Raw genomic sequence first — 27,080 nt, forward strand, 5'->3', positions numbered from 1 at the left:
TATTGCGAACTCAGCCTAAGCAGGGATAAAAAATAATTATCCTCCAGTAGTTAATCTTTAAGTCTCCGGCAAACAGATAGATACAAACCAAAAATAAACATACCTATCTGCCTTTTCTTAATTGTGTAGCCACTCTTGTGATTCATATACCTCTGTCACATAGAACAGTAGGGAGGGCGACACCATTAATACTATTGGAGATAAGGAATATAGGGGGGGATTTCATCCACAGCCGGCTGATTGGACAACCAGGTAGCAGCCGTACGCTCATAGGTCATCAGTGCTACTTATACGAATATTTCCTCCAGTTCATTTTTAAAATTACAAAATTGCTTACTAAATGTGCTCCACATATACCTGACTATATATAAACTATAGATAAATATATATAAACTATAGATAAAATGACTATACATATCTTTATGAATTTAATTTAATTAAATAGAAGCTGGAAAGTCAGGAGAGGGAATACTGGTAGCTTCTTAGGTATGCTACATGCACGTATACTGACAAGAAAAACTTACAGAGAAAGAGAGAGCAGAGGAATGATTCATAAGTCTTCTGCTGTTCCTTCACTGACCATTTACAGTCTAGGGGTTCAGAGGTGTGCAGATTTCAATGCATATAGACCAAATCCAGGCACATTTTAAAAAAATAATGTTGCCCCAGTAATTTATAAAACTAAACTAAACTAAATCCCCAGTCTACTTCTATTTCCCCACCTGACTTTAACTTTGGCATATTGTAGCAGAATGCAAGCTTACATGTGTCTAGACCAGGTGTCTGCAACCTGCGGCTCTTCAGCCTCCTTGTTGTGGCTCCCTTCGGCTGCCGCGGGGAGATCTCTGATGGGGGATCCCCTTCCTCCCAAGACACTGCGGAGGAGGGGGATTCCCTATCCGGTGTTCTAATGAAAAAAATCTACCACGGGGCGTGTACAAATGGGTGTGTACAATGACATCCCCCTCCTTTGAACCCCAATTCCTCTGGAATGGGGAGATGTACAAAACCAAAAATGTAGGTGCAAGTGGGGGACACCTGTGACTAACACCCCTAAAATTTAATTGTTAGGCTATCATCAGAACATAAAGAACTCTGCCCATCAAAAAATCTACCGTTACACATTGCTGGAGACACCTGAACCCCAATTTCTCTGGAACAGGAAGGGGGTACAGGTGAACAAAATTAGAGGTGCAAGTGGGGGACACCTGTGGCTAACACCTCCTAAAAACTCCACACATCAAAAAACCCCTACCCTGTTACACATTGTTGGAGGCTTCTAGCACCTAAACCCCAATTTATCTGGAAACGGGGGTACAGGTGAAAAAAATTTGAGGTGCAAGTACGGGACACCTGTGGCTAACACCTCCTAAAAATTCATAAAAACTCTGCCTATCAAAAAAATCTACCCTGTTACACATTGCTGGAAGCATCTAGCATCTGAACCCCAATTTCTCTGGAACGGGGGGGAGGCGGTACAGGTGACCAAAACAGAGGTGCAAGTGGGGGACACTTATGGCTAACACCACCTACAATTGAATCGCTAAGGCATCGTCAGAAATAAAGAACTCTGCCCATCAAAATAATCTACCCTGTTACACATTGCTGGAGGCTTCTAGCACCTGAACCCCAATTACTCAAGACTGGGGGATACAGGTGAACAAAATTAAAACTGCAAATGAGGGACACCTGTGGCTAACACCCCTTAAAATTTTAGGCATCGTCAGAACATAAAGAACTCTGCCCATCAAAAAAATCTGCCCTGTTATGTTAGAAGCCTCCAGCTTCTAATGTAACAGGATGATACGTTAGAAGCTGGAGGCTTCTAGGGGCATAGTTCAGTGTTTAATTTATTTCAAAGTAGGCCTACACATGCACACTTGTTGTAACAGGTAAAATTAAAAAAAATATTAAAACTTTTAAAAGTTTATAAACTGTGTTATGTTTTGCGGCTGCAGACTATTTTTCTTTAGTGGAAGAGGAGGCAAAATGGCTCTTTTGATAGTAAAGGTTGCTGACCCCTGGTCTAGACCCATTCAGCAGCCTTAGCTTAGCACTAGAATTTCAGGACAGATCTCTATCCTTTTCAAGGCTTGCCGTTTGTTTTCTTGCTGGTCTAGATAAACCTGTCTGTTATTCGGCAGGGTCTATATATACAAGTAGTTTGACAGTAAAAATATTTGCATGTTTTTTGTTTCATGCAAATTGAGATGGAAAGACATACTTAAAATGGAAAAATAAACAAAATCTAGAGATATTATTCTGCGTAAATGTATGGGATGTTCTGATACTGTACTTTGTACTACTTTGGGCTCTGTTCATAAAGCAGGGAATCAGACATTCCCTGGTGAAGAATCTTCCATGTGTTTCAATTGAAGTAATTGATTCCCAACAGGACATTTTTGAGGGCAATGTCAAATTCTTTGCTTCTAAATAGAATGCTATGTGTTAATATGATCAGCAAAGAACAATTTCAGCTGGTTAATAAGGTACACAGGAGAAACCGGGTGGAACAACTGCCAGCCAATAGGAGGAAACTCCGTACTCTTAGTATCATCTGTGAAAGTTTCTCTTACGGCATTACAACAGCAAGAGTTCTTCTACATCTTTCTCCCAGCACCTAATTTCTGGCAAGAAGCTTTTTCCTTTATATCGGTGGGGACTCTTCAATGTCTGCCTTTCCCATTTGTAACAATGCAGATTGGAACTTGGCACATCCGCCATTTTAGCTTTAAGCTTTCCCATACCTCTGCACAGCCCCCACACCAAGTCACCAAGGTGTGATGATATTTCCTTACCTGGCTACCCATAGATCTGGGAGATCAATGCCCTGGCCCTTCCTTGAGGTGCCTACTGGTGATGTTGTGGATCTTTCTGACCATTGATGTTCCCCAAGGGATCCCCTTTGACTGGCCCATTGCATTGCTTGGTGCCTGCAACACCAGGCCCCACATACAGTAATCTTGTGTTTCTCAACAATTCATTTCCTTTCGAGTCATCGGAAGCTCTCGTTATCTCCTTTGTTGATTCCTTGGTCACTTGTCATAGATACCTAATTATTTGTAATCTCCTTGCTGTTCCTATTAGATTCCAATCTAAGCCATGCCTCTGCATTTCCTGTTTGCCAGAATATTGTGTTCATGCCAGAATATTGTTCTATGGTGCTATTGTTACGCTGCGCCCTATTTACTGCTATTTATATGCGGACACTTGGCTGCTGATTTCACATCCTTTCTTATTCATACTTTCCTTGCAATCTAAGACTTCTGTCAAATCACTTTGGCTTGATGTTTCTGTGTTTCTACTGAACTGTTACCTCTATGTATGTGCTGATCTTTACCTGTATATTACCCCAACTTTATTGCTGTTCAGCTACTCAACTCCAAGCCTGATCCCAGATCTTGAAAAGTAAGTTTTCTTCCCTTGTAAACATGCAACAGAAGATAATTATGGTTCATCCATGCTATTAGCATTACATGATCCCCTTGTGAGCCACCATGTATCTGCAGCAGCCACCTGTGGCTCTTTCCATTGAAGGGCAATAGGGCTCACCGCAATTGATTATTTATAATACAGTGGTACCTCGGTCTAAGTCCGCTTTGGAATAAGTCCAACTTGGTATAAGTCCTGTTTGGACACAAAAAACTTTGTGTATACAACCTTTCTGCTAGAACATGTATGGGTCAAAATGAGTCATAACACGGCACGCTACCTTTTATTACCTCTCTCGAGACAAAGCCACCACTGCCCATGAGCGTCAGTACACCAGTTGCTACCATTCAGTGAACAACCCGCGCTATAACTCTCTATGAATTATATAACATCTCCTCCTCCTCCATTCTCAGCACCATCCTAGTAGCCACTCCACTCTTATCAGCAAGGTAAAGTTAGGGTAAATTTTCATTTATTTCATCTAGATGCTTTTGTATTTATGTATTTTAGTATTGAGCAGTGTATAAATTATTTTATACAGCCCCATCAATGTATAATATGCCAATAACTATAGGATTTTTTTTTCATGGGAACTGATTAATCCTTTTCCTTTTATTTCTTATGGGAAAATGTTGTTTGCTATAAGTCCTGTTTGGTACAAGTCCAAGGATCTGGAATGGATTAAGGACTTATACCAAGGTACCACTGTACTTTCTCTAACTGACTTATTTTTGCAATGTTTAATGTTATGAATAAAGACTTATAAGTCTTTGCATCCTTCTGCAGAGCAAACTTTGTCTATTAGTTCTGCCTATGTGCTAAGAGCACCATCTAGTGGACTAATAGTGAATGTCAACATCCTGCATTCCCTCTTCAACTGCACCAATAATATATAGATAAATATAAATATTATATAGAGACATAACAAGATGTAAAAATCAAACCAAAGCAATAGATATCACATAAACCATAATAAAACCAGACCACAGTCACAGTGGCCTAAATGCACCAGACCTGCTGCTTTCCCACCTCTTTGTCGAGTACATTCTCCTATGGAGTTGGCACCTATCTTCTTACACCCTCCATCTATTTTTGGGTGGTCTCATTTTACAAATGGGACTATGACATCCAGAGAAAACAATACTCACATTACCTGACCATTACCATCATTGCAGTGTTTTTTGTGTGAATGTTGATTGCTTTTACCATCCTACAAAACATAGGAAATGACTTCTCATTTATAATCCTTATGCATGACATTGCTGTACAAAACACATATAATGGAAGATGATTGCCTTCACCTCCTGGGTCACTGGATGTGTGAGAAATACACCACATCATATAAAAACTCTTTACCAACCTGTTGCCGGGGTCCCAGGCTGAAATCTGGGCCAGGGCACTGTCTGCATGGAGTTTGCAGGTTCTCCTGTATGGGTTTCTTTGGATACTCCAGTTTCCTCCCATATTCCAAAAACAAGCAGATAGGTAATAAGTTTCCCCTCAAATTACCCTTAGACTGTAATAATGACATATGACTGTGGTAGGGAAATTAGATTGTGTGCCTCTTTAAAGGACAGCTAGTGACATGACTATGGGCTCCATACAGCGCTGTGTTATATGTCAACACTATATAAATACCAGTTAATAATATATATATTATTAACCCTATACATATATATATTATACAACTGCTATACCCTATACATTGGGGGGGGGCACCGCTAAGTTTCCTTATGCTGGCACGAACAATGGATTCATTGTAACCACATAACACTCTATAATCAGGAGTTGGCTTTAACAATAAGGAGACCCTGACAAAATGTTCACATTTGTCATATTGTCTCTTTACGCTCCTTTATAGAAAAACTTGGAAATCATGGCTCCTGTCATTTAAGGGAGGGGTAGAGATTTTGGAGCATTCTGTAATTTAGTGGTCGCCAACCTTTTGGAGCTCACAGACCACTAAATACATGGACTCCGGACCGCGCATCTGCAGGGAGCTGTGTGTCACTCAAAAGGGAATAAACTCCCCCCAGAGTGAAGTCATAATGTCAGAACCCACCCAGAGACATAAACCGCCCACCGCCCTGAGCCTGCGATGCGTATGGGAGACATGGCCCGCGGCTCTGGCCGGTGGACTCCCTAAACGGGGTCCTTCTCTTGACTCTGCTGGGGGATGCACCGGCCTGAGCCGCGGACCACCTGTCAGACGGCTGCGGCCCACTAAAGGTTGGGGGTTGGGGACCCCTGCTGTAAATGATTATCTATCAATGTCCACTAATATACTAAAATCTAAATACTCCCTGCCCAGCTAACATATTAAGTATCTACTATTTCACAATACCCCCCAGAGGGGTGGAGTGTACGGCCCTGGAATCCTTTAGGTCCAATATTCTAAAGATACACTCTGCTATTTACTGAATTCTTCAATCTTGGGTGATCAAACGCCTTGAGCAATATAGAGAAAGTGGGCCACTGGTGCAGGCGGAGGGCCGGACAGAGGTGTGGGATAAACTCCTATATAACAGCTGACATTGGTTAGGACTGTCAGTCAGTATGGTCAGTCTAGTTGGGATAACTGACACAACCTGTGTTAGAAACTTGGCCTTCAAAAAAATCAGATTGTTCTCAAATGTTCTGCATTCATATTTAGTGAAAGAACAAATGTATGACACCTGTAATCCTGGGCCATTAATGAGGATTTGAAATCTGTATTCATCCTTAGTGAAAGAACAAATGTACAGCTCCCATAATCTTGGGCCATTACTAAGGCACTTGTAACGCATTAGACACATACACCTTTCTTTGTCTTCTTCCAAAGGTTAGACTGACAGATCAAGAGGGACGGCCATACTTTCACCTCTGTGGAACTAGCAAAGTTTTCATTTGCTGAACTGCAATCACTATTTGTTATTGTACCAGATGGGGACGTTCAATTCCCCTTTCTGCCTTCAATCCTTTGTCACCTTTATTTATAGTACTACATGAGTACTGATCCCATCATTTTTGAGGAAATAAGATACTTAATAATAATTAATTTAATAATAATTACTTAATAATTACTTAATTAATAATAAAAAAAACTTACTAATAAAAAATTAGATTATATGTTTTAGCAATAAATAATAAATAGTTTATTAATATAAAACTTGTTAAAATAAAACGAGACCCTGTCTGTGTCTTTCCCTCATAATAAAAGATATTATATACTTCTTCTTCAGTGGTCCATTTCTCCTAGCATTCCTCTTCTCCATCACTTAAGTCTTGGTGTCTATTATTATTATTACACAGGATTTATATAGCGCCAACATATTACGCAGCACTGTACGATAAATAGGGGTTGCAAATGACAGACAAATACAGACAGTGATACAGGAGGAGAGGACCCTGCCCCAAAGAGCTCACTATCTAGTAGGTGGGGAAGTAACACACAATAGGAGGGAGATATGGAATGGTGGGAGGTAGTGATGGTTTCAAAAGAAGACGGGTAGGCAAGTTTGAAAAGATGGGTTTTGAGTGCTCTTTATAATGAGCAGAAAGTAGGAGCAAGCCGAATAGGACGAGGAAGACCATTCCAGAGAGTTGGGGCTGCTCTAGAGAAGTCTTGTATCTGTGTGTGTGATGAGGTTATGAGTGAGGAAGTCATTAGTAGGTCATTGGAGGAGCGGAGAGAGCGGCAGGGGGAGTATTTTTCTATCAGGTCAGAAATGTAAGTGGGAAAATAACTGTGGAGGGATTTGGAGGCAAAGCACAGGAGCTTAAACCGTACCTAGAAAACCCTTTTAGGTAAAAGGTTACTTAAGTTTTAAGTAAAAATTCAGTTTTTTTTTAATGAAACACTCTTTAAAATAAAAAAAAAAAGAGTGCAGCACCACCCCCTAATTCTGAATGAATGGGAGTGCAAAGCCTCCTGGGATACCTACCCCACGCATTGGTTCTTGGAGGCTCTTGGGTGCTCCTGTGCATGGCAGGGCATCTCAGGCATGCACAGAGGAAGCCTGTTTTTGTGGGGAAAAAAATTTTGCCAATCTCACACATGCGCAGTAAGATCGGCAAGTTTTTTTTCCAACCTGCCTCACCCAATCTAGTGCCTGGGTCGGGTGACTTTGGAAGAATAACCCAGAAAAAGAGACGAAGATGGCAGCGCCGGGCATGCCAGCTAGCGGATGGATGCTGGGACGATGCGGGACCCGACAGAAGAGACCTCCAAGTGGATCAGACTGCAGGATTAAAGGTAACTATGTATTTTTTTGTTTTTAGGCTGTTTTGGGTTTAGTTCCTCTTTAAATTTGATTCTCAGGTGAAATGGAAGCCAATGTGGAGAACTACAAGGAGATGCAGCAGAAGAGGAGCGGAGGGAAGGATGGATGAGTCTGGCTGCAGCATTCATAATAGATTGTAGAGGAGAGAGTCGGGTTAGTGGAATACCAGAGAGGCGGAGGTTACAGTAGTCCAGACGAGAGATGATAAGAGCGTGTACAAAGCATTTGGTGGTCTCTGGGGACAGGTTCTATTGCACATGAGTCCTGCATTTTACCCTGACGGTCTCTTTATTCCTAATAGTAACTTGTTATCATGGGGTATCATGTGACTACAGTCAGTCAGCTGATAAAACATTCATTTGTGGCCCTATTTATCATAGAGATCAGATGATACCAGTCTCTGTAGAACATGATGATTTTTGTCCTTCAGTATTGTACCTATGGGTTACAGATCATTCATAAAGTCCAGGGTGCAGTATGGAGCAGTTTTCTATAAAATGTTTTCTGCATATTGGTGCAGCTGACACTCTGTGTGATGTAGAGGAGCTTGGTAATATGACTTTGACAAGGTAGGTGGCCCGGCTCTCCTCCCCCCTAGGTGTAAACAGGTGCAGGAAAAGTCTGGGCGATGGAGAAGCAGTACAATGACCCAACCAGTCCCTGTGCCTAATAGAAGCTCAAGTGATCCAAAGTTAAACCCAGCATTAGCCTGTTATTCCTTCTACTCATCACAGGCTGGGGAGGGTTAATGATGCCCTGGGCTCAGAGGAAGTGGGCTGAATGATTCTGGCCTATTGCAAAAGCTGGTTTGTTTACTCTTTTATTCAGATATTAACTTTTTTCTTTGACTTTTTGGTTTATTAAAATAATAGTAGGCAAATCTAACAATACACACTTTACTAGTCCTGTATACATTAATTACCACTGCCCAAACCTGACCCAAACCTTGAAACACAAACAATATTCAAATCCCTTGTATACAATGTGTATGTGAAACAGGTATACTCACCATCTATGGAAATGTAATGGGCCACATTTATGTGAATTAATGTGGATATCCGGAGGTGTTGTCACATGTTAATACCAATTTATATATCTATGTCTGTATCTGCAACCCCTATTTAATCTACAGCGCTGCGTAATATGTTATTATTAAACAAGATTTATATAGCACCAACATATTTTGTAGCGCTGTACATTAAATAGGGGTTGCAAATGACAGATACAGAGAGTGACACAGGAGGGGGAGGGGACCCTGCCCCAATGAGCTTACAATCTAGGAGGTGGAGGCGCTATATAAATAAAAAAAAGTTTCTTAATAATAATATTAGTAATATTATATATATATATATATATATATATATATATATATATTGTCCAATAAATGTGTTTTTAAGTATAAAACAAATAAACTGTTATGTTCTTATGCTTTACAGCCTAAAAGTCTGTATAATAGGAGAAAGTATTCATTGAGAAACCCAACAATCCCTATACGTAATTTTGGATATGGAGTATTGTAATAATCCCTGTATTCTCACTATAACCCTGACATTTGCCTCATCTTTCGGTTGTATTGCCCCTGTATGTTAGATCATTCAGTTTCCAGGGTCACAAAGTATTACAGTAGTAACTGTATCCTCCCCCAGTCACTGTATATATCTTTTCCTCGCTGTCTCACACTCGCATATTTCTCTGACAACCAGCATGTAAATTCGGTGGCTGGTTGTCACTGTGCTGGGTGACACGGTATATACAACCACGCCCCCAGCCTGCTCTTTCACCAATCACAGCCCTCATGGCTTCTGGTGCCGACAGATGGAGAGTCATAGCTTGGTCACATGACCAGAGTCTGGCCGCTGATTGGCTGCTCTGCGAGGAAGTGACGCCTACTGTCATGTGATGTGGAGCTCAGTCTGTCATGTGACGTGAGGCGGATGGAGGGCTTACAGCTGCAGGGTTTGGGGCTCCTCTCCAAGCTGCCCATTGACCGGTGTCCGCAGGTGGGTGAGCGGGCGCTGCTGTCGGGGAGACTCGGGTCGCTCGTCAGAGAAAAGCTGCTGCTTCCTCTATTCATGCTTTGTTGTATCTCCTTGTTACTGATCTCCAGCCTGTTGCTGACTACTTCCGGTCTATATGCATGTACTGCTGCCATGGCAGGAGGACTGTGATACTATGTACGATTCCCGGGTATTTTAAGGAGACTAAAATGTTCAAATTAATAAAGAAGGACATTTGACATCCTATTATATTTAAAAGATTCTTTGAGATCCAGTGGGTTCATGTTTTATTCATTTGAGCCCACTGAACCATCAAATCAGCTGAATTCATGGAGATCATTAAGTCTTATGGTTCCTTGTTCATTAGAAAGCAACCACATTCTGCACAGAAAAGCTTGTGACCTGCTTGAGCACGATCATTGTTCCCTGTGGGTAAGCAGTAGTCTCTCTGCAGAGGTCTGCCACATCCCATGCAGATGGCAGTGTGAGCTTTGCTGATACCAGAACTATAGGTCTGACTTAGTAAGAGGTGCATTGGATCACAGCATGTTGGCAGGGGACAGGCTTTTCCATTTAGGCTGTGGCTGCTTTTGAAATAAAACAAATATTCTGAGCTTTTCTGAGGCAAATTAAATGTATTGAGCTGGAATCTGTGGATTCAATTGGCTTTTAGGATAACAACGTTTAAAGAATATGTAGAATGCCTTCTGTCTTTTTAGATTGCCCAAAAAATATGACAATACAGGTAGTCCCCGGGTTACATACGACATAGGGACTGTAGGTTTGTTCTTCAGTTGAATTCGTAGTCAGAACAGGTACATTATTTTAATAAATGCAATTAGGACAGATGTTTGTCTCAACATATTATTAGGCAGTGTGGTGTTAGTTACTGTATAAAATCCTCACTGTGAGTTAATCACAAACAAAGCAAAAAAATAAAAAAAAACTTTATGGGAGCCGAGACATTCATTAACTTCTGGAGCAAGCTGTGCTTTGATATGCAAAAAGAAACAACTGCAGAGTTTGTATTGGTCATTAAAGAGTTACAAGAGGCTGCAGAAAGAGCTCACCCCCTAAGATCACCCACAACCTCAGCTGTGTTTAGCAAAAGATTTTTTCTGCAAGTCATGCAAACCGCCCCTCCTCCCTCCAAGCCTTTGTCCTGCACACGAGCGAGCAGGGAAGCCCTGTTCGTATCTAGGAGGCGTCTGTATGTCAGATGCCCTAAACTCGGGGACTACCTGTACAAGGGTTTCATCCACAAAGTCACTTTTTTTCTTTTTGATATTTGTAGTTCCTTCACAATGTTATAGATGGAATTTGTGGCCAGGCATATCCTCGATTTCAGGATTATGGAGGCGTTTGGAACCTAAAAGAATGGCTGCAAGTTTTACAAGATACAGAAGCATTCATCAGAGCCGTTGTTGGTAAAGATGAACCCCAGGAGCAGGTAATTCGGTGCAGTAACATCCAATGGGATACACCCATAGAAATGATGATGTGATTGTGTGGTGGCCGGGTAAAGATCTTACATGAGCCATTCTGGGGGCTTCATCTACATTACATTAGTCATCTACACATCACATTACATTACATTAGTCATCTACACATCACATCACATTACATTAGTCAGCTTTGCAAACTTGTTATACCTACATGGCACCAGTGTATGGCTGTGGATGTGTAATGAAAACCTACACAAACCTGAATCTAGCAAATAAACACAAGTAAAATTGGTGAAATGTGTTTACCACTGACAAATGATGTGATGAGACTACACAGGAACTTTTGTAGATGCTTCAAACTCGGAAGTAAGACCAATAATGATCTGCTTTGATTTACCTTTCAGTTACTTCTATTTGCTACCAATTGCCTATTTATTTATTAGGAAGAAAAACAGCTCAGACAAAAAAACAAAAATTGTACGTGAGCTTTAACTCCGCAGTCGCCAACTGGTGGTCCACAGAAAAATGTAGAAATTATTTGCAATTTTTATGTTTTAATAATAAAACAAAAATATAATTCCAATAAATTGTTATATTCTGAGTGACAATTTTGGCCTTTATATTGCACTAAATTCACAAACTGTACTAGAGATAGAAAAACAAGGGGGGTGCAGTGTGACGTCAGTGTAGTGGTAAGTTGTATGAGGGAACTGTTACAGAGCCGTACTCTTCAGTATAGTTTCCAACATTACAACAGTCAACCCGCTCCGCCAATACCGATTCTCATCCGATCGTTTTATTTTATTTGTTTATTTCTTTTAGGTAAGTATGACCTTAACTTTGTATTTTCTTTACCTGTTATAAATAATGGCATCAAATAGTTTGACTTTGATAACTATCTATTAGTTTGGAATTTTAATAAATCCATAATGAGTGAGAAAAAGCAAATTAATATTTTGCATTTCTTTAGTAATACCAAAGATAATACAACTAATGATAATAGTAACAATAGTAATACTTCACTTACCCGTGAGCTGGTCAATGGATCAGAGCCTGCACAATCCTCGTCAGGCACCATTAGGAAGATCATTATTTTACAAATGTATTTATCTTTATAAAAAAATTCATATTAATGGTCTGCAGGATTTAAAATTAAGAATTTAGTGGTCCGTGAGGTCCAAAAGGCTGGCAACCTTTCGACCGCCGCTCTAACAATCTCTCAGAAAAGGATGTATAGGACAAGAGGGGTCTATCTATCTATCTATCTAATCTATCTAATCTATCTATCATCGGCTCTATATATTGTTCCCAATTTAATCTCTCTACACTTCTCATTTCTGTTCCTAATAAAACGATGACTCGTTCTGCCACTTAGTGGGGGATTTCAAAAGTGCGAATAAATGTGGAGCAGCGCTTGGCAAAAATGTTGCTGTGCCGCAGAAAAATTACCTGGCCGGTGCACTCCTAGCACAGTTTTTCTGACCCTGCTGATCGTGTCCCCCATAGTCACATGAGGTCCGAAAGGTTGGCGACCACTGATCTAGTGGCTCAGTGGTTAGCACTCTGGCCTTTGCAGCGCTAGGTCCCAGGTTCGAATTTCGGCCAGGACATTATCTGCATGGAGTTTGCAGGTTCTGTGTTTGTTCCTCCCACATTCCAAAAACATGCAGTTAAGCTAATTGGCTTCCCCCAAATTCCCCCTAGGCTGTGGTAATGCTAAATGACTGAGGTAGGGACATTCACAATGGACTTTATGAAGCTCTGCATAATATGTTGGCGCTATATAAATGCTAGATATTAATAGGTATAAAATCAACAACTTTCTGTGCCGATTGTGGAACCTAATAATGTTAAACTGAAGTTCCACTTCAAAAATCTGGCATCAGGCAGGGCTTTATTGCAGATATGAAGATATGGGGACAGGTGAGTATACAACAGGTTTACTTGCACTTTAGGCCTTGGAGAAGATGTGTGACACCATTACATGCACTGGTTCCTTGATTCTGGATCTTCATGGGAAGACACTCCCATGTGCCTTCAATGGCTTCCAGCAGATCCGAGCAGACTTTTGCCTTTCTCTTCTTCAAATTGGGTGTATGGCATTATGACCACAGTCCTCAGCAAGCTCCTGGTTTGTGTATTATCTGTCCAAGCAAGTCAGTTCATCAAGTTTCTGATGAACCACGCGAGTGGTGACAGGTAATTGTCCCTCTGTGTGTGGTTTGTTTTCTGGTGCCGGTTTCACCTTCTTTAAATTTCTTCATCCATCTGTGCACACTGTTCTCATTAATGGTGTCTGTCGGCTTTGTAAACATTCTGAGGTCTTCTGTAGATGTCAGACAGCCTGCAATCCTTCTTCATCAAGAGCTCAATACCACCTTGTTGCTTCTGCTTGGAATTTCAGTAATAATAAAAAAAAGGATTCTGAAACACCTGTATGGAGGAAGAATTACTCCACCAATGTCAGTTAATAAAAAAAAGTTTACGTCTGCTTTTGGTGCAGCCACCGTAACATTTACAGAATGCCTTTGCATGGAAAGTAGGGACAATGTTCTAAAATTGTTAACTTCTCAAATTATTAAATACAAATTACAAGCGTATTTCACAAGGACAGGCTGCCAGTTAGGCTTCAATTTTTTAGTATCGATTTTTTTTTGTTTTTTTGTTGCTACAAAAAAAGAAAACAGCCACAAATACAGTTAGAAAAGTATTTTTGTAGAATGAAGCTGAAACAAACAATGGGTCTCATTTATTAAAGCTCTCCAAGGCTGGAGAGGATACACTTTCATCAGTGAAGCTGAGTGATCCAGCAAACCTGGAATGGATCTGGTCCAGGATTGAAAATATTTGCAAACAAATAGCAAATTACTTTTACCTAATCCATTCCAGGTTTGCTGCATTACCCAGCTTCACCGTGGAAAGTGTATCCTCTCCAGCCTTGGAGAGCTTTATTAAATCAAGCCCAGTGAATCTAGAATTAATAAGATGAAAATAATTAGGTCTAATGTACCTACTTAGGTTACTAAGGTGATACTGAATATATTTTTGGGGTGACATTACCTATTTCATCTCTTACATTTATACCTCAAAGAACAATTTTTACATTTCCACTGCAGGCCTGGTAATTTGGTGATACATTGCAATAGATAACAAAGTAAATGCACACATTGCTTTTTGGGGAAAAAATAAGCTCTATATGAAAAAAAAAATGTTTTTTGTTTTGTTTTGACCCGTGTTCATCTAAATAAAAAATAGTTATTTTATAAATAAAATGTATACATGGTATCCTTTTAAAATTGGGGGTTTTTCTTTTTTTCCAATCTTGCACATTTGTTTATGGCGACAATGAAAATTACCAAAATTAGTTCAAATAAAAAAAATTAAGGAATAATAAATATGGGGTGAAGGGCAGGAAACCATTAACATAGGGTTAATAAAAGATTACATCTCTATATATTTTATAGTAAAAGAAGAAAAAAATAAATGTATATGAAAGTAAAACAGCTTTATACAAACTGGAAAAATGTTAAAAAAAACAGCTAGTGAGAGGATGAATGAGGAGGAAGATCATTAGTGTCAACTAAGAATTAATAGGTTGTTTGCTGGAGTTGATGTTATTAGTTGATCACGAACAATCCTTGCTGTATATGGTGTATTTGCAAATGAGGAATGCAAAAGCTGTTTATTTACAGAGGAGTTGGTGGGTAATTAAGCCCTCCCACATCTACACAGCACTGAAATATCACTTTTGATGAAGTGTTTAATAACTTGCCTTCTATCCTTGCTGTGCTGACTACTTATTGCTGACTGACAAAATGCTGACTACATTTTGCATTGACAATGCTTGTTCACTTAAGCTTTTTTTTTTTCTTCTCAGTTGGATAATCAACTTAATGAATTAACTGCAGAGTATCAAGGGGTAATTCTAAAGTGCATGAAAGGCAGAAAACCTGAAATAAAAGATGCCCTCTTGCAGAAAGTGTGTGCTATGTCCTCAGCATACCTACAAGACTTTGACTGGCAGCTCAAGGTATGAGTTCGAGCCCTAACTGTTTATTTCATAATAGATTTGATTCAATTCTAGTACATTTTCTGGAATAAAGGCAACATTTTTAAAAGAACATTCACACACACACACACACACACAGTATATGTGTTTGGAGATCCTCTCTTTCACGTACAGTTGCTTCTCTGTATATGTTTCTATATTTATGACCAACTTTGTATCCTTCTTTTTTGCTATTTTTATCATTGTATTTACCCTTCTATCCCCACCAATGCTTGTCTTTTTATTTTTATTTTTTACCTTACCAAATATGTACACCCATGACTGTTTCTGAAAGGACTGCAAAAAAATGTCTAGTCATGTGAAATGTAAGTACAGTACATGGAACTGGTGACTTTGTGAGAATATTTAAACTGGGAAACATCAGATTTGTATTCAAATAATGTCTACCAATAAAGATATAATTAAAAACATATTACTGACACTGCGTATTCAGGCTAATTATCAAACAAAATGCAAATGTAATTTGTGGAAAAAGTATACTCCCGCATGTATCATCATTTCAAATCAGTGGCATTGCAATTGCTGCTTCAAGGCCGGGACAGCTTGCAGTTATTAACTATATTCAATCATCATTTCTGCATCACATAAAAGTGTTCTTAATGTGAATATAAAGGCTATCAGTTCAAAAGTTGAAACAGAAATGTATTATTTACAATGATCTGAAGGTATACAATTAGCAAAACCCACAATGGAATGGTTTTAGTTATAAGAAGAAGGTAATAAACAGGCAGCAGTGACTTCCATCCGCTTGGAAAGTTTTTGAAATGGTGAAACCAAAGACCTCTTGCAATGGAAGAACTTTTGAGAAGTTGATTCAGTTAATGTTCACAGCTATGCAAAACACACTTACATTTTTTGCTAAAGGGAGCCATACCAGCTTCTTGGGTTAAGGGTGTACTTATTTTTACCACCATACTGTAATGTTATACATGTAATATATTGATGTTTTTGTTCCATTTTTAGCAAGTATCTTTTGTATTGTTTCGTATGGCTATAGGGAAATCCCTTCTAATCTCTGTCCAGCCACTTTCACGTTGACACATGTTGAACTTAATGATTATATTTGAATAAAACTCAAGCAGTTCTTTATTGACTGCATTGCTGTACTATTATCTCGGTGGATGCCATACTGCTGGATTGTCCACTGCAGCCGAACCCAATTTCCAGATATTGGCGAAAACATAATTATATCATTGGAGGTTTTACAAAACAGTTCTTACGGTTCGAGCAATGCTATTGGATGGATCAGCAGTATGGTCACTAAATGCTGGGTTTGCATCCTACTCATATGTTGTAGAACCCCATAGACTTTTTATGGGCCTTGAGACGGATCTGTCCCATAGCACCATAGAAGTCTAAGGCTATGTCATTAGATTGTTGTCGTTTGAAAGGATCTTTCAAGAATCTTTCCAACAACAAAAGACTGAAAGATGAATGAACAAGCATTGTATATACATCGCTGTTCTGCTCTATGGGGAGAGAATGAGTGAGCGGCACCCCAATCTCCCCTTCACTTTTATTACGGTCTGTTGTCATTTGTGGATCCACCAGCACGGATCCATTAATGATGTCGGACAACTGCTGTGTACACGTCAGATTCTTCTCTTATATGAGCTCTAAAACAAGAATCAGATGACAATCATCTGACGTGTCTAATTAAGGTCAATATATATGTTTTTCACTTTTGCATGACAGTTCTTTTAATAATAAAACCACCCAATGCATAAAACTATTTGCTCAGATCTCAGATAAAGTAGCTGAGATCCAATAAGCTGAATGTTTCTTTAAACATAGAAAGCACTTAGTGCTGCTCATTGTAAGAGGTCCTTATGCGATGCATCTCCAATGCAGCGGCCATTTTCTAGAAGGCTATCATCCAGCTAATGTTTTCTTTTATTTAATTTTCAAGCGCAGTATTTTCAAGTTTTATCAGCGCAGTATTTCTCGCTCCTCTCTCCTAAACCATCTAGAAAATTATTTTGATCATGCGATATCTTAATAAAGTTGAAACAGAGAGGGGAACTCCATTTCGCTTCCTGTATTCCTTTTTTACATTTGGTATAGATTTTTCAGACCAAGGAAAAATTTTCTCTTACTTGGCTAAAAGTTTGGACATTATGAACTTGAGGATCTCCTGCTGGATAAAATGTAATAAAGATCAGGTGTGTAGGGGGGTTGATCTAAAAATGTAAACCACGTGGGAGGCTCTGGAAACCAAATGTTAATATAGAGAGAAGTACTATTTTTGGTAACTATATTGGCAACAATACATAAGGAATGCAGTGTAATAATAAAAAAAAAAAAATAAACAAGTTTTTTGAAAGAGTAAAGTAGTCCACAGTCGGAGTCAATATTGCTGACGTGTACTTCTGTCTGGCTTCCAGCCTTCCCTGACTTGGTAATAGCCCCTTGTAATTACACAGATGGTGAGGGTCATCCGTATTCTTAGAGGCCTTCACACCTGTGAAATGCAATTACAACAAATGTGTTCCTACAAAGAGGATACTCATTAAGTTAAATTGAAAACAGCATGCACTGAGCATTGAAACATACAGGGATGATCCCCACTATGCCATTTCAGCTGAAAATGAATGTCTTCTACAGAGATCAATTGTCAGCGTAAAATGTTGTTCCTTAATGATCCTCAGTGGCGAGTTGACAGTCTGTTTTTCTGACTTTCCAAACCTTGTTTCTAGCTGGACCTGAGATCCTAATGAGGTCCGGGTCTGATTCATATTACTACATCTGCCATGTGATCAGTACAATGACCAGATGCATTAAAGAGCACTTGTTATGTAGTAGCAAACAAAATGCAGGAAAGAAGGAAACTGATTCTTGTAGCGTAAAGTAGACTAAGCACGTATATATTTACCAGTGAATCTGTCTTATCTGTAACTCTATCACTCTGTGCTGTTTGCCTTCTGTTATATTAGGTGGAAAGTATAAGAGTAGCCTTAGGCGTGAGGTCATCATTGACAGATCCAGCTAGATCAGCTGATGACTCAAGTCTATGCCTAGCCAGGACAATTAATTGGTAGCTTGCGGTTGGATTGGATGGAAAATTCTGTTCCTGTCCATAATATTTCACCCTTAATAAGCTACAGACATGTTTCTTCTCCCTTCAGCGGTTAAACTCTTGCCATTTACAAACATACAGTGCTCCAACTTGGCTTTTGAGGATTTAGATTGCGTCTGCACGTTTTATTGCTCTGTCATGTCCATGCAGGGAAAAGAAACTGATTATATTTTATACCAGAAATACATGCTCAATATATCCAAGCTCCCATTCCACTGTACATGAAGAAAAATATTTAGTATTTCTGGGAATGGAAAACAGATGTGATTTACCAATATTTCCCCTTTTGTGTCCTTGAAACACTATGCTATGACTTTGGGTAAGTACCGCAGGGAAATTCTAGGTATGTAGCACGAGGAACAGCAGCAAAAAGCCACAGGCAGCCAACATATCTGGAAGTATTGACATAGGAAAATATACCTGCACCTGTAATCCTGAAAAAATATTTTTTTTCCCAAATTGGAAAAAAAAACAGGAAGGCCCATCTAGTATGTTCCTTCCCATTCCAGAGTACAGGGTCCTAAGTTAAACTAACTATAACTACACTTACAGAGCTGATCGTGCAACTTACAACTAGACTCTTTACCCAACATACACCCTGGTTAATATATACTGTATATTGTATAATATATATATATATATATATTACTGGAGAAACATGTGTCCTGTCCTGTACAGTGTTCAACCCAGGCATTTTTTTGAAGCTGGGTGGGAAGAAATTGTAGGTGGGTGACGGCCTCTGTTTTGTGCCCCATTTCTTCAGTAACCACCCAAAAATAGCCGTGTGGTTACTGAAAAGTGTGTGTATGTAGTGACAGCCCCCCCCCCCCCTCATTTTTAATGAGTTGCTAATTTGAACCTTACCATACCAAGGTTTCATTTGCTGGCAATGTAGCTCTGTGGTTCCATGGCCACTGGTTGAGTTTTTGGGTCTAATAAGTTGGTGGGTCCCAGTCAAAGTATTTTTTTACCTCCTTATTTGTTGCACCTTTCAGAAAATAAATTGCAAAATGTAATTTAGTTGACAGTTCTGGGCTTAGACTTCAAGTATATGCTTTTTTTCACCCTTGGGTAAGTAGAAGTTCTTTATTCGGGGAATTTTTTTTTTCTTTCTGAAAAATGGTTTTGAACAAATGAAACGGCGAAAAAATACTGAATATTGAGTGAATATCTGACCTGAAATAGCTCACACAGAAATAACAGAGAAACATCATGTAGCACTGAGCCCATCCACCGCCTGATATTGATTTATCTCCTTGATTGAATTGTAGCGCTGGTCAGAATGTGAAACTGAGAATGAGAGAAACTGAGAACATTCCCTTCATTAGGTAGCGATGTTTAAGAGTCTTGCTGATTTCATACATTTATTCATTGATGTGTCAGTGGAATGCTGCTGCACAGGATTGAATGGAGAGTCTTGGCTCACAGTTCTGAGATAATTAAAAGAATTTTAGTGTAGAGCTGAAGGTGAAAGAGAACATTTTAAAAAACCTAACATATATTTATGTAGAAACGCATATAATACTTTAAAATATTTCTTATGACAAAAGTTTAAAATTGTTGAATAGATTTTATTAAATATATAAAGTCCTTGTCAAGGTATTTCTGCATTAAGATGGGGAGATTCATTTTCTCCATGCGTTCTGTGGACCTTTATCACAAAATGTTATAGTTGGTACCAGTACTAAATTAAACGTGAACTCATGGGCAGATTTCCACTTCTCACCCTAATTCTATACCATAAATCGATTGGATCTGATGTCAGTATAAGGGGAATGCAGCAGTCAAACAATTGAGTACATGGAATGATACTGGAATTTTGATCACTTTATTTTATTAAGCAAAATGGTTGAGGAGGGCCTGGTATTAAATATATGTGTGCAGTGTTTTGGGACATCAAATTGATCGAGTTATGGTTGTATACAAATCAGAATATCAATTGGACTGCTTGGTTCAGCCCAAAATTAGGAGCAAGTGTGTATCCTTTCCATACCTGATTTTTGATAACATACCTCTAAACTTGATAGAAAACTTAACTGTATGAATAAATGTTTTAACACAACCCCTACGTCCTTGCACCTCTAGCACTAACTATGGTCTGTACTGACCCAGTATTTTCAGCCCGTTACCTACATACCCTTTTAACAGCTGGAGGAGGAGTAAAAGAGAATACCCTGTTTCCCCTATGATAAGGCACTGTCTTACATTTTTTGAAATGCCAGAATATGCCCTAGGTCTTATTTTCAGGGGGATGTCTTATTTTTCCATGAAGAAGACTACAGTACACATTTATTGTTGAAAATCACTCATGTGCTGTTGATTGTCCCCTTTCTGATCACTCATATGCCATTGATTGTCCCCTTTCTGATCACTCATGTGCCATTGATTGTCCCCTTTCTGATTGCTCATGTGCCATTGATTGTCCCCTTTCTGATCACTACCGTATGTGCAATTGATTGTCCCCTTCTGATCACTGACTCACTTTTTTTTGGCTTCTACGGCCGGGTAACAGACTCCGTTAGGGCAGGGATCAGCAGCTTGCCTGTCCTTTGAAGTTACTTTCAGTTTCACTCTGCACTGCAGCCAGCATCGAGGAGTCACACAGTATCAGGTATCGGAGGATGTCTTATTTGCGGGGGGGTGCTTTATTTTAATTGAGCAAAAATCGGGGGGGGGGGGAGGCTTATTTGATGGGGATGCCTTATCATCGGGGAAACACGGTACTATAGTGTCACTTAAGTCCATTGGAGCTAGTAATATATCCAAGATGGCAGCACCCACCAGCAATCGTTGGTCTTTTGGATTCCTGCAGAAAAACAGCTTTTACAAGGATGAATAATATGGACAGGAAAGTAACTCAAAGCCAGAGACAGTCAGACAAATGAAAATCCCGGAAGGTCCGCATTGACAGTCTTTGTATTACTCACTGTACAAGTTTCCATAAAATATCACAGAAATAAAGAACCAGAAATGTGCTGTTGATCAGAACGGAAAGAATCAGAAAGTAGTTAAATACAGATGGCCAGAAAAAATAAAATGTAGTACAATAATAGAGGTATGTTACAACAACAGTGTTCTTCCCAGCCCGTTTTACCTGGTGCACCACCTGGGACTTTAGGTAACCACCTGGCTGTTTTTGGTTGGTTACTAAAAAGTTTGGTCACAATACAGAGTCTCTGAAGAGTTAAAGCATAATACAAAGATGATGGAAAAATGGGACATACTAATGTTGTGAATATTAGGAAATTGTAACAAAGTACAGTGGAAAAGGTAGAAAGCTGACAAGATTATAGGGATTACTGGTTTCCTATAGCAGCAACTGGGAACATGAAATTTGTTGTGTTGCCCAGCTCCATTCTTACCACCCATGACAGCTTCTCCATACTAAGTTGAAAACAATTTCTGGGGACAGCACTGAGAAAGCATGCAAAATGGCAAAGCCACATCAAAAAATAAAACTGAAAAATAAACTTTTGGGCAAACATTACAAAATTGTGATATATTTTCTATGCTCAGCTAGAGGATAGACTGGAAATTGTGTAACAATTTTTAATAATTGCAATGTATATCCTAGATGGTATTGTACATGATAAAATGGTTCATGTTATATATTATATAGTATGTTATATATGTTGTGCATTGACTAGGCCCAGTTTTAGAGATGAATGGGCATTATTTGCTCTAGTTCACAATGTGCCCAAACATGGACATCATTTACTATGACCAGATCAGAATGGTGGGCGCTTGTTTATTTTTTATTGGAGAGCTTTACCACAATTAAATAATAAATAGTTTAGGTTCCACTGCAATTTTTAATATGTAACACATGTAATATGTAACACATGTACTCCAAGCACCAGTATGATTACTTGAATGACACCAATTTCACTACATTTTTTTTTTTTTTTGGGGGGGAAATTTACTTTTTTACTAATTAGGGATGTGACATACTATCTCTGTAAAGATTTACCTTTGGGATCCTATCTCTTAAAGCGGAACTAAACCAAAAAATAAAATTACACTCGCCTTCCGCAGAGCTCCTGATTTCTCCAGCGCTGTCCACGTTTGGGTCCCGTGCCATTCTGTAACCCAACTTCATCCCGGTGTGGAAGAAGTGCCGGGCGCAGCCATCTTTCACCGTCTTTTTTTTTTTTTCTGAATACCTGTTGTAAATGGGTAAAAAAATGCTTTTTTTAAATATTTTGCATTAAGGTGTTGTCCTCCCTTTTATGTAAAGTAAACATTTTGGTGATAGGGCCATTTTTAGCTTTGGGCCAAGACATACTGTTGAGAAGTAATCTGTTTTGATGCAACTGGAAGAACAAAATAACGTTATTATTGTTCTATTTCTTGTTTGTCTGATTTGCTAATTTCAAACAAAAGAAAAAAAAATAGGTGTAGACTTATTTTTATTTTAATGTGCATATTTATCATCTTCTTTTGAAAGAAAACTACACAACAGCAAATGTTCAGTTGCTGTCCAAAGTCTTTAGGGATAACCTAGTTGTTTCTAGTGTAATCTAATATTCTACTTATTGGCTGAATGTCTTTTTTGCTTTTTGTTTAGTGTGCAGTCCGTATAATCGGAAAGCAAAAATATTCTACAGGGATTTCCTCCGTTTATCAGGCTGAAATGTTCTTTCGGGTGTAAATTTGAGGCAAGAAGGAGTTCTAGTTTTCTAGGATTCTGTGCAGTTTGCATTTTTAGTTATTTAGTTTTTATTTTTACTTTTCGTTAAACATTTATATACTATTTAATGTTTTATTACAAGAAATAATGAATAATAGCCTAATACAGGTACATGAATGGCAATTACAAACAGATGTATCACAAAAAATACAGAGCAGTAACCAGATACAAATAAAAGTTCTGCCTGATGCATTCCCACTTTCCAGCTGCTAAGGTTTTGTGTCAGACTTTTACCTTTGAACAGCTATACAGAGCATTTACTTTTTTTTTGTTTGCTAGTGTTTACTGCATTGGATCCATCAATAATATAAAAATATAGATGGAAGTCTTGCTGTCTGCATCCCTTTTTAGATAATTTCCTGCCTCAGATGCAACAGCAAGTAAGAGAATAACCTCCTTTTAAGAGCTGTCTCCACTTCTCTTTATTCTGCTGACAACTGAAAAATTTTAGCTTTCTCTGTTTAGTAGCCAGAACAGTAACTGTGCCCAATGGGAACACAAACTGCATCGGTACTCTTTTCATCCTTATCTCACACTAAAAACAAAACTCTGGAGTTCCACTATATTCACCCAAGACATATCAAAACTTGAAGCTAATATTTATGCACTTCAAAACTAATTTTCCACAATTGTTTTTAAATAGAAGATGTAAGATTTTGCAATAAAATCTACTGCAGTTTGAGGGGTATATATACCTGCAATTTTATATATAAGTATATATAAGTTAAAAAATGTCTAGGTTTTTCTTTGTTTGTTTGTGATTAGCAGTTAGCATTAACAGTGAGGATTTTATACAGTAACTGACACCACACCTAATAATTTGTTGAAACATCTGTCCTAATTGCATTTATTAAAATATTGTACCTGTTCTGACTTATACAAATTCAACTTAAGAACAAACCTACAGTCCCTATCCTGTATGTAACCCGGGGACTACCTGTATACCCAATAGAAGCCGTTGACCTCTTCGACATATTTGAGATAACAAGCTATAGTTTAAAATAAAAACTGGAAAAGGATATATACTTTTACATAAGGCACACACAATTACTATAATTTATTCTTATTTGTAATCCAAATCCGCAATATACAACTTAAAAGGGGTCCAAGAGCCACATCCTGTATACATTTCCATTTTACAATTTCAGTGCATTGTAATAGAAAACAAAACCCAAAAGAAGGTTAGAATTTCTGGGGCTAATTTATTAAAGCTCCCCAAGGCTGGAAAGGATACAGTTTCATCAGTAAATCTGGATGATCCAGTAATTATTTAGTCTCAAGGGAGCAATAATGGCTTTTAGCGCCAAAGGCTTATGCTTTTTTTTTGTAGTATATTTTTATATCTTTTTTTTCAATTAAATATATATAAACCTCATGGCTGTATCTTGGTGTGTTGTTTTATTTCCACAAATTTAACATCAGGCATACAATCCAGTTATACAGGTAAAAAGATTTCAAGGATCAGTATTTATTACAAACTTAAAAAAAAATTACCATTAGTTAAAGGGGAAAGAAGTTCACCATTTTCTATAATCTTATAAATTGTGTATATGCTCTTGCATCTTCAAGTGAATACTGTCCTGGACGGCAACAAAACTCTGTGAATGGCCTTCCATGTGCACTGGTGATCTGAGGGACATTTTCACCATCAACTGCTATACAGCATTATTAAAGCTCACAGTACAGCAAGGTTCCAACAATTACAGTGAATGTTAACTTGTGGGTTAAAATATTTTGTCTGTTTCTGTTTTGTAAACTTGGATCTGTATCTACAAAAAAGGTAAATAAAAATAAAAACCCTACGCTCAATGGTCACCCGTAATTTGTTTATTCCCTATGGCTGCAGATTATTCATGTATTTAGAAAGGTGACAGTTTATTGAATTATGTGAGAGGAATTTAAAGTTTTACAGTACTGGGGGTTGTGGTGTGATTATACAATGTTTTTCATATAATAGAGGCAATGTGACATTTCACTCTAAAAGTAATTTTCCCTTCTGTTTTAGCTTGCCATGTCCAGTGATAAACTATCCACGTTACAATTGCCACTTGTAAACCTAGATTTGGATATTGTAAAAAATGGAACAATGACACCAATTTCTATAGAGATGAATAAAGAGGAGTTGCAGAGTCTTATCAATTCCTTAGAGGCAGCTAATAAGGTACAGTATCCCTTTACTACATTTCTTTTTCTGTCTTTCTGTGCTGTTGGGTTGCTCTTTCGCTTTAAAGGTGGCAATAGATCTAGATTATCTAAAGATATATATATATATATATATATATATTTTTTTTAGGGAATTGGTGCATTAAAAATATTCTTCAAATAATTAACCCCCTAGTGCTCTAATTCCATCCAAATTTCCTTTGCATGGAAATTTGCATGGAAATTTATTTTACATTGTAGGCTACAATTTTTAGGCATAACTCACCTAAATATATCCAATATTTTTTAAATGTAGTAATAAACTTTAAAATACAAAAACACAAAAATCTGCTAAAAAAAATAGTTAAACATGTAATGTAAGTAAGTGTACAGTAGTGTGTGTGTGTGTATATATATATATATATATATATTATGAAAATTGCTTTGTATTGGACTCAATACAGCTATTTTGAATACAAATTATTACAATACAAAATTATTTGAATTTCCTGCCGATCCGCCCGCCCCGACGCAGGGAATGTCTCTGCATTCGCCGGCGGAAGATCAAAGAAGTGTCCCCAGGACCTGCAGGGATTAGCAGGACGACGGGGGGCGACAACGGAGCAAGGTAAGCGGGGTTTTTTTTAGGTTAAAGCTACCCCGAGTGTGACTCAGAATTACCGCTGTTTGCAAGTAAAATCCACCCCGAGTCACCCTCGGGAATACCGCTAGGGGGGTTAAAGAGTGATATAAAATAAATGAAAACTTTAAAACAAGAAAAAATTATAACTTTCTATTGTCTTTATTTGTCTGTGCTATTATAGTATGTTGTTTTTGGCTTTGTTACATGTGTGAATATTGACTATCTTTCTGTATTTTAGGTTGTCTCACAATTGAAGTGACTGGAAGACCATTTTCTTCTTCCTAAACAATATGGAATTCCCTCCCTGACAGCCTCAGATATCAATATTGAGGCATTGTGGCCATCTTGCTAAATCAGTTATGCCATATAAGACTAGGGATAGCATCTGCAGTTATAATGTGCTTTGGAACATGTTTTTGGCTCAGACTTTTGACTAGATTTAGATTAAAATGCTAGTATATTTTTTATTGAAAACTATGTAATTCATTTTTTACATGTAAAAAGTATATTTTTTTGTTTTCAATTCATAGCTACAATAATGTATTTTTTTTTTTTTTAACGTTTATGTGGTTTAAGTGCAAGAAAATTAAAATGGAGATTTGTAAGAGCATGCTATTGCCTAAATCTTAATCATTTATATTAAATATCCTTTAAACTTGATAAATTGATATGTGAGCATAGATTGATAAAAGGATTAAATGTGTTTAGTCCATATGTGTGTAAGCTGACCAGAAAGGGTCTCTTTTTTTTTTCCTATTTTTATTTATTGTAATACATTTTTCTTTTTTTTTTTTTTTAACTAAGCTTTCCTAGTATTAGAGTGGTGCATACAACTGTGATATACAAGTAATCAGTCATCCAAGTCACATCCACATTTCAGCCAGGAAGCACGATTACAGCCTTGCTCCTGGCTGAGATCATTGGCGGGTCAGGACAAGCAGTGTCTGACCCGCCAATAATCGTAATGAAGCACCTAAATAACCTTTGTTTTGTGTATTATGTTAAATTTTAGTTTTCTAATCGTTTTTGTGTTCCTCCTAATTCAGTATTTGCTTGATACTTCACTTGATGACATGACAGAGCAACAATTTACTGAAGTTAAAAAATAGATGGTTGTTACCTGCAGCTGTTGCAACTAGAAATTTAAAATGCCACTTGGGTAACCACAAAGTAAAATTGCCTTCTGTCATTGTGTTTCATCTAATAGCATTCTAATTATAAATGTGTCAGAACCATTAAATGGAATGATTAAATGGCTAAGTGCATAGCATATGTTCAATAAATGTTAAATTAACTGAAATGTCATTGTGTGTAAAATGCCAGT

At 38.1% G+C, this 27,080-nt stretch overlaps 1 protein-coding gene across 1 annotated transcript; it reads left to right on the plus strand.

Moving 5' to 3' along the window:
* Window positions 1-9,583: 9,583 nt before the first annotated feature.
* On the plus strand, window positions 9,584-27,056 carry COMMD8 (COMM domain containing 8). Its single transcript, XM_072406259.1, has 5 exons — window positions 9,584-9,694; window positions 10,986-11,141; window positions 15,014-15,166; window positions 24,977-25,132; window positions 25,995-27,056. The coding sequence occupies exons 1-5, from the start codon at window positions 9,629-9,631 to the stop codon at window positions 26,013-26,015; spliced, it is 552 nt and encodes a 183-aa protein (XP_072262360.1). The 5' UTR covers window positions 9,584-9,628; the 3' UTR covers window positions 26,016-27,056.
* Window positions 27,057-27,080: the final 24 nt, after the last annotated feature.

Source organism: Pyxicephalus adspersus, chromosome 3 (genome assembly GCF_032062135.1).
Source record: "Pyxicephalus adspersus chromosome 3, UCB_Pads_2.0, whole genome shotgun sequence".
Taxonomy (NCBI): domain Eukaryota; kingdom Metazoa; phylum Chordata; class Amphibia; order Anura; family Pyxicephalidae; genus Pyxicephalus; species Pyxicephalus adspersus.

Bases quoted from the DNA above. Each gene is read 5' to 3' on its own strand.
- COMMD8 (XM_072406259.1), top strand. From the start codon at position 9,629: ATGGAGGGCTTACAGCTGCAGGGTTTGGGGCTCCTCTCCAAGCTGCCC. The intron at 9,695-10,985 runs GTGGGTGAGCGG...TGATATTTGTAG, and splicing joins CCATTGACCGGTGTCCGCAG to TTCCTTCACAATGTTATAGA. The intron at 25,133-25,994 runs GTACAGTATCCC...TCTGTATTTTAG, and splicing joins CCTTAGAGGCAGCTAATAAG to GTTGTCTCACAATTGAAGTG.